Below are 14213 nucleotides of genomic sequence, written 5' to 3'. Positions count from 1 at the left end.
ACTTAAGCGTCATACGATTCACGTTCGACTCGATTCGACTGAGGTCCAATCCCTACTCGATTACGATTGAAGCGTATGTGGCATTCCGCTATTTTTTCTTTGAAATAAACATTTTTATCCTTTTCTGTCATTCAATAATGAATCATTTTGTCTGCAAATGATTTACGATTGCAAAATGATTGTACAGCAAACTACCGTATAGACCAAAATCACCAAAATAGCAGACCAATCGCACACCAATCAAATGTCAATCGAATACGATTGGTCTTTTATTAATAGCAGAATGCCCGATATGGTTAAAACTGCTATTGCGATCATATTCGATTCGATTTCTATTCGATTTTGACAATATTAACTTAGGAGAATCGGGCCCCAGGAACAACATGCAATTAAGTAGTGTTAGGAATATCGCTCACACAACACCGCCCACTGGCGCGAGAAATCTTGCACCGCGGGTATTCCCGAGCGCAGTAACTGTACGCATAACGTGTAATACAGTAAGTATAATATGTAGGTATTGATGCGTTTAATACTTGGTATCAGGTGTAGTTCAGAAAAATTTAACTACCTATTTTGTTTAGGCAGTTTTATTCAGAGAAATTGAGTTTCGGTAAAAAAAAATTAAACTACCTATTTTGTTTAGGCAGTTTTATTCAGAGAAATTGAGTAGGAAGGGTGAAAATACAAGACCATGCGAATACTGGACAGAAAAATTGTTCTCACACTTTCAAGGAAACATTTGAGATAACTTTTGGATCTACTGGCTACATAAGAAACGTCAGTTAGGTATCTTAAAACAACTGTTTAGGTACTATGAATTAAAATGAATTTTCGCGTACAAGTGTCAAAGTAAACAATTGTTGTAAAACTGATTTTTATGCTGCGATGAACTTAGGCTTTTGTGTGAAAATTAATGGCACCCATTATTACTTTTTATCCGTGCAACGATCCCTACTAATACTATTAATGCGAAAGTAACTCTGTCTGTCTGTTACGCTTTCACGTCTAAACCACTGAACTGATTTTAATAAAATTTGGTACAGAGATAGAGTTGACCTTGAGAAAGAACATAGGATAGTTTTAACCCGGACTTTTGAAGAATTCTCTTGGAAACGCGATATAAACGAACACTACGCGGGCGAAGCCGGGGGCGGAAGCTAGTATTCTTATAATATCTCTATGTAAACATTAAATAAATACGAAATACCTTGTTTTCATTCATGCAAACTTATGTTATGGTCACATCGACGGTAATAAAATTCACCAATGCGACTCACTGGGTCAAGTGTGGCATTTTATGTACAGTCAGAGTGGAAAACTAATTTATTCGTATTTCTTTAGTAATATTATGGAAAATGTGTAACTATCATTTTCATCCAGCCGGGGCTGCGAGATTGTTTGCGCGAGTTACCGCTGCGCTGGTACATAAAGGGCTTAAGAAGGAACATGGTGGGATTTAGTCAGTAAGAGTCTGACACTCCCTCACGCTACACCCACAGCGGGAGCCGTCATTTGATGATATCCCACGAAAAAAAGGTGTTATTTTCCATTGATGGCGATAAACTTGATTAGAACATGAAATTTAAAAAAATGTGAAGAATTGACCCATCCGTTAACTTGGCTTTGGAGCTGTTTACATGGATTTTTAATTAAATTCAATAATATGACTTCTAGAGCAATAAAAGGAATTACCCTCACAGCTCAAAGTTCACTAACAACAGATACATTAAAACAACGTGATCACATATTTAAGCCGCTGACTGTATCGAGCTCGCAATAACTTGCGAAACTGGACGAGTTAATAATATTATTTATTAACATTAATATTGTTTATACATATATTACTGTTTAAGCTTATGATCCTTTCATTAATGTTACTTGTGAAATATTTTTTTTAGTTATTTTCCTTGTAACATCTGTTTGTGATATATGCACTGTGCAGACGCCAGCGGTTCAATATACCCGAATCTGACAAATTTTACCAATCGAACATTAACCTTCCACTATTGTGATAAGGTTGAAAATCTCATCCATCATCCTCCGAGCCTTTTTCCCAACTATGTTGGGGTCGGCTTTCAGTCTAATCGGATGTAGCTGAGTACCAGCGCTTTACAAGGAGCGACTGCCCTATCTGACCTCCTCAACCCAGTTACTCGGGCAACCCAATACCCCTTGGTTAGACTGGTGTCAGACTTACTGGCTTCTGACTACCCGTAACGACTGCCAAAGATGTTCAATGACAGCCGGGACCTACAGTTTAACGTGCCATCCGAAACACGTGCAGAGATTAGTATGTAACATTGATTGTATACAAAACAACAGATAGAATATTGGAGACGGCTGCTTGTAACCAACGGTAAGTTATTGAACTGCGCAAAACGTTCTTTTACGCTATTATCCGGACAACCCAATACCCTTTGGTAAGACTGGTTGTCAGACTTTCTGGCTTGAGACTAACCGTAACGACTGCCAGGGATGTTAAATGGCAGGTTTAAACATGTTTATAAATACACATAATACCCGCAACCAACACACATGCTCATCCCACAAATGTTGACCGTACCGAGAAGCGAACCCGGGACCATTGACCAACGGGGTCGTCGGTAACATTTTAGTAATGTTCATTCGCAATGTGTTAGGCGTCGTCCTAATTGGCAGCGATCGCGCGATGGCGCGATGCGTTTTTCATCTAAGACGTCGTCCTAATTGACAGCGATTGTACGATGACACGATGCGTTCTCGTCGTTCGATGAGTTCAAACATACAGATTTCATCAGTGTCCTATTTGAACCTCGCAAGTGAGATAGTGAGATCGTGAGATGAAAAACGCATCGCGCCATCGTGCGATCGCTGCCAATTAGGACGACGCCTTACTGTTTGCTAGAGCGAGTACACCACGAGATACATGCGGTGCGTCACAGTGACGCCCTGCAGGGGGAATATCATCGTGACATAGGTATTGTGTCGATCAAAAGACCCGCATCAATGAGATATTAAGTTCACTGACCTAATATAACAAAAGGTATTAGTATTCATTAATAACATTACAACTTGTGCGTAAATAGATACGTTTCATGATAACACTAAAAGCCATAAGGAAAAAATCTATATATATAAAAATGAAACCCGATTTCCGTTGTCACGACATAACATGAAAACGGCGTGACCGATTTGGCTGAAAATTAGAGGGGAGGTAACTTAGACCCAGGAGAAGGTTTTAGGATAGTTTTTGTCACCATCCGGCTACGGGACGCGGGTGAAACCGCGGGCGAAAGCTAGTATAAAAATAAATAGAAAAAAGTCCAAAATGTCTTTTATTTAAAGAATAGTCTTATTCATGTCCCTCGGTTTTAGGAAGGAGTTGGTGATTAGATTTATTTTTTTTTTCCAAAAAACAAAACCATCTGTAATAATATACGTATCTAGATATCTAAAACCATCTCCTAAGTCTGACGAGTCTAAACTGAAACCAGCATAAAAATTCGCTCAGCCAAACCTAAGTACATACAGATCAAATTGAGAATGTCCTTTTTTTAAGTCGCAGAAGCCATCTCCTTCCTTCCTTCCTCCTCCTATTTTCCCGCTGTAGGTGCAGCGTAGGGAGTGTCAGACTCTTACTGACTAAACCCACCATGTTCCTTCTTAAGCCCGCCATGTACCAGCGTAACTCGCGCAAACAATCCCTCGATATTACCAGTTATATTTGATATTACTCACAGAGGAAAGATATGATTGACTAAGTAACTAAGATCTCGATTACTAGTAAGCAGGCTGTATTTACAAAAAGGGAAATCACTCAATTTTCCTTCTAGGCCTTTCCGCTGGATTGACGTCATGAAAATGTATGCAAATTAGATAGTACGTAGTTGCTTAGGATAGATAGATAGATAGATATACTCTTTATTATGTACACCAATTTAAAAAAGAAAAACAACAACAAAACACTGATCTACATATTTAAAAGTCGGTGACACAATGGGCGGTCTTATCGCTAAAATAGGATTCTATTAAGTTAAGAAAAAATATACAAAACGGTACAAGTTTAAATCTAGATAAATAAGTACCTGTTTTTCTAAACCGCAGAAATAATTTTGGTAGCTGATAATATTTTTAGGTAATAGATAAAGAGACCCACAATTCATTTACAAATCAAATTGATTTTTTCAGCAGATCCAAGAGCGTTGAATGAATAACTTATTTTAATAAATATAACTCCAAATAAAATAAAGGCTTTTTTATTTTTTGCTAAATATTGCTTTTATTTCTCCTCTAATCCTGGCATAATCAGAAAAAATGTTGGGAGGTACCTATCTGTTCCTAATAATTAAAGCGGAAATGTCAAAAAAAAGTTTTCCAATGATGACAAGCAATTATCCGAAATAATAAAATAAAATATAACCGCAAATTAAACTTTTAACTTCTACGAACCCGCCGTCAACTGACGAACATTTAAAAACAAATAAAACGCGCCAATCCAATCAAATCAAATAGTAAGTATACACAACATGGAGAACAAAATGACTAGCGGAGATGTCATAACGCAAAATCTCCTAAGAAAGTAGCGCGACAACATGCGGGGCGAGGGCGACGAGGAAAGTTACTGTTACCACCCTTATACGCCTTCTTTGGACAAGAACATTTTTTGTAACACCAAAAATCGTTGACAGCCACAAAAGACCCGAACGCCTCGTTAGTTTACTTGTAGTAGGTATTTAGTTAATATGAATAAATGAAACCTAAGATGGATTAAATAGTTTGTTTTGTAGGTCATTTTATATTATAACTAGCTTCTGCCAGCGGTTTCACCCGCATCCCGTGGAAACCTCTGCATGAACCCGGATAAAAAGTAGCCTATAGCCTTCCTCGATAAATGGGCTATCTAACACTGAAAGAAATTTTCAAATCGGACCAGTAGTTCCTGAGATTAGCGCGTTCAAATAAACAAACAAACTCTTCAGCTTTATAATATTAGTATAGATTAAGTATAGATTGTATTGTTGAGCCCTTAAAGGTTACCATGTATATACCGCTACAATTTATAACATTTCACACATGATCACAATAAATACTTGAAGTTTGAAGTTTTAGTCATGCCCGCTGTACGAATTTGACCTAGAAAACGCCTGACCTACCTGCACTATGGCATCTCTGCTAATATTACCATACTCCGTGAACATAGTATTTCCCCAGTTACAATGATCCACGAGGTTTTTTATACTAGACTCTTTTCTCACAAGCTCAGTCCAGTCCGTGTCGCCTCGCGCCGCGGTTGACCCGCGATAAGCGCATTAAAAAAACCTACTCGGTATCGCGCGGGAAAATAGTGACAGTTCGATTTTTTAATTCCATAGTCAACGTCAGATATTATTTGTAAAATCTCGGACATTGTGACAGAGATTTTTTAATTTAATTAAATAGTCAAAGTCAGTTTTTTTTTTGTAAAATCTCGGTGTTGCGCGGGACTTTTTGACAGTTTGATTTTTTAATTCTTTAGTCAAAGTCAAAGGCAGTGATGAAGGGCCAATGTAAAAGATTTGTTAGCCATAAGGGCAAGGCGTATGATGTTCGGCCAACCAAAGAGGATGATGACAATATAGGATTTTTTGATTTGGTAAGTTTTTCGAAATCTAATAGTTTAATTAAGAGATTGTTGTTTTAAAATAGAAAGTGGTTTTGTAGACGTGAAATTGTGATGAGTTTAATTTATAAAAGATTTGTTTTTTAAGAAATTCGATCGACAACATAAACGTCTGTTTTTTTCGTTAAACAACTGTTTACTATTAAAAATCATAACAAACAGTTGTTTTAAGAAACAACAAAAGAAAAGAAGAAGAGAAAAGAAGAACAAAAGAAATAACATCTTAATTAAACCGACAAATAATTTTATTCAAAAGATAGTGATAATCAGTAGGTAATGAGAAAGTCGTTTATAAAACCGCCAAAGATTCCGGTGCAAATTCTTAAGTGACCACAAAAAAACATAGGTATTTATTTAAACAACATATTTATTTAAGTATTTGACATAACATCATCATAGCTAACTGTAGTACTGTGCAATAATTAATAATTAATTTTATTAACTGAGTCTTCTACTTAAATTCGTCAACAAAAAAATATTTAAAATACTTAATTGTTACTTAGTAATTTTAAAGTTTTATTTTATGTTCTTTATACATATTATTTATATTTCTTAATTGTCCTTCGTGAGCAATGTACCTATTCTGATTTATATAAATTACTTTTGAAGTCGTGTACCTACCTAAAGCAAACAGATAAATAAATCGTCTGAAAAAAAACAGATCATTTGCTTTCCCGAAGGAGAAATTAGGTAGGTATATGGCAGAGAAGCATAATACCAATTATTGTTTAAACCTAGTTCAAAACCAAACTAGGTAATAACTAACTCGAGTATGTCAGTTAACGGTCCATCAGTTAGAATAGAACACACCACAAACTTTTAGTCGGCCGATAGTTTGTTTGGGCTCATAAATCAGTATGAAGATGAATCATGGTACTATAGTTCGGCCATTCAGAGAATGCGTTCCTGACACGTCGCGATTGAACTGACGACGTAATAACATTCATTGATTATTGATATAATAATGTTGTTTTAATGCTCCTCAATTTGTTGCCTATTATTGGGAAGATATTTGAAAAATTTATTTATACGGAAATTAATAGATTTTTCGAGAAATCTAATCTTCTTAGTCTTGAACAAAAAGGGTTTAGGCAAAAAAAGAGCATTAACTTAGCCATACATGACTTTTTGAAAAATATTATGCAAAACGTTGACAAAACTAACCCGATTTGTGCAATTTTCTGTGACCTAACACAAGCATTTGATTATGTTGACCATGGTATTTTACTTGACAAGCTTGAAACTTACGGAATTAGGGGCAACGTTTTAGACCTTTTAAAATCATATTTAACCAATCGCAAACAAATTACAGTCATTTCAAGAATAAATATAAACACAAAGAGAGAAGAAATCTTTAAATCAGATGAGCGTATGCCTAGTTTTGGAGTGCCCCAAGGAAGTGTTCTTGGTCCATTGTTATTTATTATTTATATAAATGACTTCCCAAAAGCGACAATTCACCCAATGTCTCTCTTTGCAGACGATAGCACAGTTGCCATAGCATGTAAGGATAAAAAATCATATAAAAATGACGTAACTGAATCACTTAATTCGATTATTAAATGGCTTCACACTAATAATTTAAGAATTAATTTAAATAAGACTAATATCATTCATTTTTCGCAAAGACCTACTATTTTATCTGACTTTAATATATTTCATGAAAGTACATTAGTAACTCAAACTCATGACGTTAAATTTCTAGGCTTAACAATTGACGAAAAACTTAACTGGAAACCACATATTAACAACTTGACCAAAAGAATAAGCAGTTCCGCGTATGCACTGTATAAACTAGCTCATGTTCTCAATACTGATTCTATCATTATGGCATATCATGGAATAGCTGCATCATTGTTGAGATATGGAATCATATTTTGGGCTAACTCACCTGATTTTCAGCAAGTTTTCAAAGCACAGAAAAGATGCATACGATCTATGTTTCGAATTTGTACAACAGATAGCTGCAAACCATATTTCGTGCAACACAGAATCCTAACGCTTCCGTCGATATATATTCTGGAAATCGCACTATTTGTTAAAAAAAATCCTCAATTATTCCCACGATTATCTGATACAGTAGTCAGGAACCGGCGAGATAACACTAGATTAAGAATTCATGGATCAAAGACAGAGCTCATGAGAAAGAGTATTTTTTGCATGGGTCCCAACATATATAATAAATTACCAACAGAACTAAAAACGTTGAATATAATGTTGTTTAAAAAAAGATTAAAGAATATTTTAGTGAACAAATGTTATTATAATGTAAAGGACTATTTGAATGACTCATTTTAAATTTGTTATAACAATCTGTACTGTATAATTATTCTTAACATGACATTAATTACTTATTATTATTATTTGGGACTAAATTTTAATTTGACTTTAATGAAATTTTTTAATTTGTACACCTTTATAGGTAAAACATGTTGGACTATACTGCTTATTTTAACATCATAAATACTGTGTAACATTGTATTATCACCCATGTTTAGAGCAAATAAACTGATTTGATTTGATTTGATTTGATTTGATTTGATTTGTTAAAACGGTAAACAACCAGCAAAACTATTTTTATCGTAACTGCAACGCCATTGCAAAGTTACGTCGTCAGTTCAATCGCGACGTGTCAGGAACGCATTCTCTGAATGGCCGAACTATACGCACATTACAAAGATCAGGTATTTAGCCGGTATCAGACCGACAAAATTTGATTGAATTTACTATTTAAGTAAAAAAAAAAACTAAAACCAAAAAGCGTCAAAAAGTTCGTCCCCATCGCTGTCAACTGGGAGCGTGCCCAAGAGGCTGGCAGCATTACCTCGTTGGACCACCATGCTGATCCTTTGTCCGAGGTAATAATAGCCAGCCTTTTGGTCACGAGAAGCGTCAACCAGTCGCTTAGATAGATCTTTAACGAAAATATAAAAGAAACATTCCAACCATTGGGTCGGCCGACTGTTTAGTCTTCAGTGTGTCTCTTAAAAGCAATGTTCAACCATAGATAGACATTATAGATTTCTAAGAGTTGAACTACAGTGCGTCAATGCCTTTCACATTGGGATTCCCGAGAAATGTACACAAAATGACAGATACAGCTTAAACTAAGAGACAATATACTCCGTATGAGGTCACTGGCGTTTCACCCGCGTGCCGTGGGAACTAGTGCCCGTACCGGGATAAAATATAGCCTATGTTACTCGGGAAGAGTGTAGCGCCCCAACAGTGAAAGAATTTTTCAAATCGCTTCTGTAGCTTCGGAGCCTATAAACTACAAATAAAAAAATGTTTAATCTTTATTTTATTAGCATAGAAGTATAGATTTACTTAGTGCTGTGTGTCATCATCATCATCATCATCATCTCAGGCATAGGACGTCCACTGCTGAACACAGGCCTCCCCCTTAGATCTCCACAGACACCTGTTGGAGGCGACCTGCATGGTTGGAGGTTGTGTGTGTAGTCATAATAAATTATAGCTTACAGCTTCAGTGCTTTATATATCACCCGTATATTCAGGAATTTGCAAAAATTACCTATACGACCTTCATCGTTTGAAAATCGTTTGAGTATTTCATACTTACACAGCTGAAACACCAAGGGCTTCTAAAGCCAGTTGTTCAAGAAATTTTTGTTCTTTTGCGTCAGAAACTTGTCAAAATTGTTTAAATTATCGACCTGCTAAGTACCTAACTTAATCACCTATGTAAGTAAAGAGATGGAAAGCGAAATTCCTCGTAATAACTAAACAGTATTTAAACTGAAACATCTGAGTACTTATACTAATGTTATAAAGAAGAAAACTCAAAATTTAGCTCTAAAACCTCTGCACCGATTTGAAAGATTCTGTCACTGTTGGGGCGCTACACTCTTCCCGAGTAGGGCTGCCATTTCGAATTTTGAAAAACCCGGACAAACATTTAAAAAAACCCGGACATTTGCCGTAAATCGCATTTTTTTCCCCGGACGAGTCCGATTTTTTTTAAACAAAACAAGACCTAATTTTCAATATTACCATATACTTAAATTCAATGAGGTGCTTATGAGGTGCTACATGAAAAGTCAGGGCCGTCTCTAGCTCATGTAGTACCTAGTATTAAAAGATTGTGACTTAATGTATTTCGAAGGTCATAAATAAGAAAGCTCATATGGAAACTGGGAGTTACCTTCTTGTTAGTAATAGGACTTTAAAACGGCGCTTCATTTTTGATAGGCTAGACAAAAAAATGTTGAAAAATAGAAATAACTGCAAAGTGAAGTTGCCGCGAGCGTAGCGAGCGCGAAAATTTTTGAGTTTTGGGTCACTAAATATAATAAAAAAAATCCGCAAAGTGAAGAAGCCGCAAGCGAAGCGAGCGCAAAATTTTTTGAATCTTAAAAAAAAAATTGTGCCAAGAAAAGAAGCCGCGAGCGAAGCGGGCGCGAAAATTTTTGAGTTTTGGGACACTTCGACTTCTGCAGCAAATGCTTGTCTATTTGTAAGTTTACAAGGTTAAACTTCCATACAAGGCAAGCAATCTCATGTATATTATGTTTTCCATTCGTAGTTAATGAGAGGGGCAGGCTAGGAATTGGCTTGGTTGGTGGATTTAACGATTGTTATTGAAAAACCTGTACCTATGACTTCTTATCCTCTCAAATCGAGTGATCGTCCTCTGAAATCTGCTAGCTCTAGGCCTGTATGGCGTTGGCGTGGGCGCTCTGCGGAGCCCGGGTTATTCGTATATCCTGCACCATAGATAGGTTAAGACGACCCTGTGAAAAATGTCCGGGTTTTCCCCGGACACTTCTTGAAACCCCGCCCGGACGGCCCCCGGACGGCCTCCAAACGAGGACAAATCCGGGGAAACCCGGACGGATGGCAGCCCTATTCCCGAGTGACATAGGCTATATTTTATCCCGGTACGGACAGTAGTTAACACGGAAGCCGGTTGAAATAGCGGGAAACATCTCATATATAATACGTATAATTGTAAATAAGTATGAAAAAAACCTATTTATCTATACTAATATTATAAAGCTGATGAATTTATCTCGGGAACTACTGGTCCGATTTTAAAAATATTTCAGTGTTAGATAATCCATTTGTCGAGGATACTAAAGGATACTTATATACTTTTATCCGGGTTCGTAGAGAAGATCCACAGGACGCGGGTGAAACTACTATAAGAAGTTATTTATACAAATTACAGCAATACACGTGGATAATATGTAATTATATGTACCTATAACGTAAGTATCTCTCTTAGATTTTTTTGGGCATACGTTTACTATTAGTTATCATGCGTAAGTGCCGGTACTTTATATACAGTTATAATGCGTCAATTCTATGAGGTCATAAATTAACCACTTAGTAATTAAAGATTAATCAGTTTGAATATAATCTATTCACCCATTATTGTAGGTGAGAATTATTTTTTGTTCAACCAAGTTCTGCTATTTTAAAGTTTTTTTTGTCAAAAATCAACGCAAAGATTTTTTTTTGTGTTCCGTCTGTTTATTTGTTTATCTATTGTTTTATATTTTTAGACAGATTAAATACCTTATTAAATAAGTAATTATATAGGTCTTAGTGCTTTAAGTTTTTAGACTTTCAGGCTTCCGACTACATAATTGGCGTGATATTGCAATATTTTTTAAATGGTTACCTTAGTCATAATACTTATTATATAAAACTTGAATTTACAGAGCTTCGTTTTGGTAAAAATGTTTCATTACTAGATAGTTCATGTTTCAAGGAAAACTATTAGACTATTTTTTATTCGAACGCGCGAAGCAGTTGGGTCTTTTTTTTTCATACTCAATATCATTAATTTAAACTTATCTGCAAAAGAGCACTTTTTGGATGTCAAAATTAAAAAAAGACAGTCCACCCTTCACCACTTCCTATGTGTTATTGCTGGGAAGAAGAAGTGGCGCAACAAACTCCCAAGCATTTCAAAAGGTCCACAGTTAAACAGCCTAAAATTCTACAAACTTAAACTTGAAATTATAGGAACACATTTATATTTCAGTTTTCAATAGAAAAAATGTTTGTTATAGTATAACAAAGTAAGGTCACTAGTTCACTTCCCAGTGGTGACAAACACCACGTATTTAGTGAAAGGCATTAAATATATTTAGATCGAGCGGAACGGCCACAATACTCCATTTTAGATAAATAATACAAAAAACAATTATAACCTCCTTGGAGCGCGAATTTTTGGCGGGAACCTGACTTGATGTTATCTGTGGTCTACGTCAGAATTAATTTGTTTTGGCAAAGTCAAGGTTTTATACAATTTACGTAAATAGAGAACTTCTGTATTATTTACTAGCACGTTTTCACCCGCGTCCCGTAGGAATTACTGAGCGTACCGGGATAAAGTATAGCCTATGTAACTCGGGAAGATTGTAGCTTTCCAACAGTGAAAGAATCTTTCATATCGGTTTCGATCGTCGTAGGTAGGTAATATAATCTGCGTTCTACCATCTTCATACTGATTTATGAGCCCAAACTATTGGTCGATTATAAAAGTTTGCAGCGTGCGTACGCTCACGCAAGTTTTGGTTTTCACGACGTAAGTATGTGTTAATTGATAGAAATCTGGTAACCATGACAACGTAGGTACTACGAAACATAATAAAAATATTTTAATGAATACCCAAATACTAAGTTGGCAATATATAATTTCTCCGCGACAATAGGGAAACTACTTAATTCAACATTAACTTAGTAATTAAAACTAATGTTTAAGTTAATGGCTCGTAAAACTTAAGTAGGTTTTTATTTATTATGTCACGTCATTTCCGTGGGACAAAAGTATACATTTACAATTGTTTTCCAACTAGTATCATTCAAGTATGAGTGTGGCTTCGATCCCAGGTCAGGCAGGAACCAATGCAACTTTTCTAAGTTTGTATGTACTTTCTAAGTATATCTTAGACACCAATGACTGTGTTTCGGAGGGCACGTTAACTGTAGGGCCCGGGTGTCATTTGAACATCTTTGGCAGTCGCTTTTTAATGCCGTCCTGTTTGAAGGGAGAACTCCAGAGGCGTGGAGTAGGAGTGTTGTCGTCCTGTTCTTCAAAAAGGGAGACAAAACCCAGTTGAAGAACTATCGACCCATTTCCCTCCTAAGCCACGTATATAAGCTGTTCTCAAGAGTGATCACGAACCGACTTGCGCGAAGACTCGACGAATTCCAACCACCGGAGCAGGCTGGGTTTCGGAGCGGATACGGCACCATAGACCACATCCACACAGTGCGGCAGATTATACAGAAGACCGAAGAGTATAATCAGCCCCTGTGTCTAGCATTTGTGGACTATGAGAAGGCCTTTGACTCGGTTGAAATCTGGTCTGTTCTGGAGTCCCTGCAGCGTTGTCAAGTAGATTGGCGATACATCCAAGTGATGAGATGTCTTTACGAAGCCGCTACAATGTCCGTCCAAGTACAGAATCAGCAAACAAGGCCCATACCGTTGCATCGAGGAGTGAGACAAGGGGATGTTATTTCCCCGAAACTGTTCAGTAATGCAATGGAGGATATGTTCAAGACGCTGAACTGGAAAGGACGCGGCATCAACATCAATGGCGAACACATCTCTCACTTGAGATTTGCTGACGATATCGTCATCATGGCGGAAACGCTGCCAGACCTACAACAGATGCTGAACGACCTGGCTGAATCTTCTCTACGCATCGGCCTACGGATGAACTTGGACAAAACCAAGGTCATGTTCAATGAACATGTTCTACCGGAACCGATTGCGATATACGGCGCCGTTCTCGAAGTTGTTCGGAAATATGTATACCTCGGGCAGACATTGCAGTTAGGTAGAAACAACTTTGAGGACGAGGTGAATAGGAGAATTCAGTTGGGTTGGGCTGCATTTGGGAAGCTACGTCGAGTCCTAACATCGTCGATCCCACAGTGCCTAAAGACAAAAGTCTTCAATCAGTGCGTCCTACCTGTCATGACTTACGGAGCCGAAACGTGGACACTGACGGTACGGCTGGTCCACAAGTTCAAAGTCGCTCAGCGGGCTATGGAAAGAGCTATGCTTGGCGTTTCTCTGAGGGATCGCATCAGAAATGAGGTAATCCGTCAGAGAACCAAGGTCATCGACATAGCCTACCGAATCAGCAAGCTGAAGTGGCAGTGGGCTGGCCATATTAGCCGAAGAACCGATAACCGTTGGGGTAAACGAGTTCTAGAGTGGAGACCACGCCTCGGCAAACGTAGTGTAGGACGTCCTCAGGCACGGTGGAGTGATGACTTGCGCAAGACGGCTGGCAGGAGCTGGATGCGAGAAGCCGAAAATAGATCTCAGTGGCGTGCACTTGGAGAGGCCTATGTCCAGCAGTGGACTGCGATAGGCTGATGATGATGGCAGTCGTTACGGGTAGTTAGAAGCCAGTAAGTCTGACAACCAGTCTTACCTAGGGGTAACTGTGTTGAGGAGGTCAGATAGGGCAGTCGCTCCTTGTGACACACTGGTATTCAGCTAACTCAGCTGCATCCGGTTAGACTGGAAGCCGACCCCAACGTGAAAAGGCTTTTACTTATCAAAGACCAGCTGTTTTCC

At 37.5% G+C, this 14213-nt stretch overlaps 1 protein-coding gene across 1 annotated transcript in view; it reads left to right on the top strand.

The window, feature by feature from the left end:
- The first annotated feature begins 5255 nt into the window (after positions 1–5255).
- The window catches only part of LOC124643606 (multidrug resistance protein homolog 49-like), an 82147-nt gene continuing 73189 nt past the window's right edge, over positions 5256–14213 (top strand). The window contains exon 1 of the mRNA XM_047182610.1: positions 5256–5611. Coding sequence (XP_047038566.1) covers positions 5513–5611 — 99 coding nt within the window. The 5' untranslated portion in view covers positions 5256–5512. The remainder of the gene's footprint in view (positions 5612–14213) is intronic.

This window comes from Helicoverpa zea, chromosome 28 (assembly GCF_022581195.2).
Source record: "Helicoverpa zea isolate HzStark_Cry1AcR chromosome 28, ilHelZeax1.1, whole genome shotgun sequence".
NCBI classification, from domain to species: Eukaryota; Metazoa; Arthropoda; class Insecta; order Lepidoptera; family Noctuidae; genus Helicoverpa; species Helicoverpa zea.
Note: the sequence above shows the minus strand (reverse complement) of the source record. Positions and strands in the feature narration are given on the sequence as shown.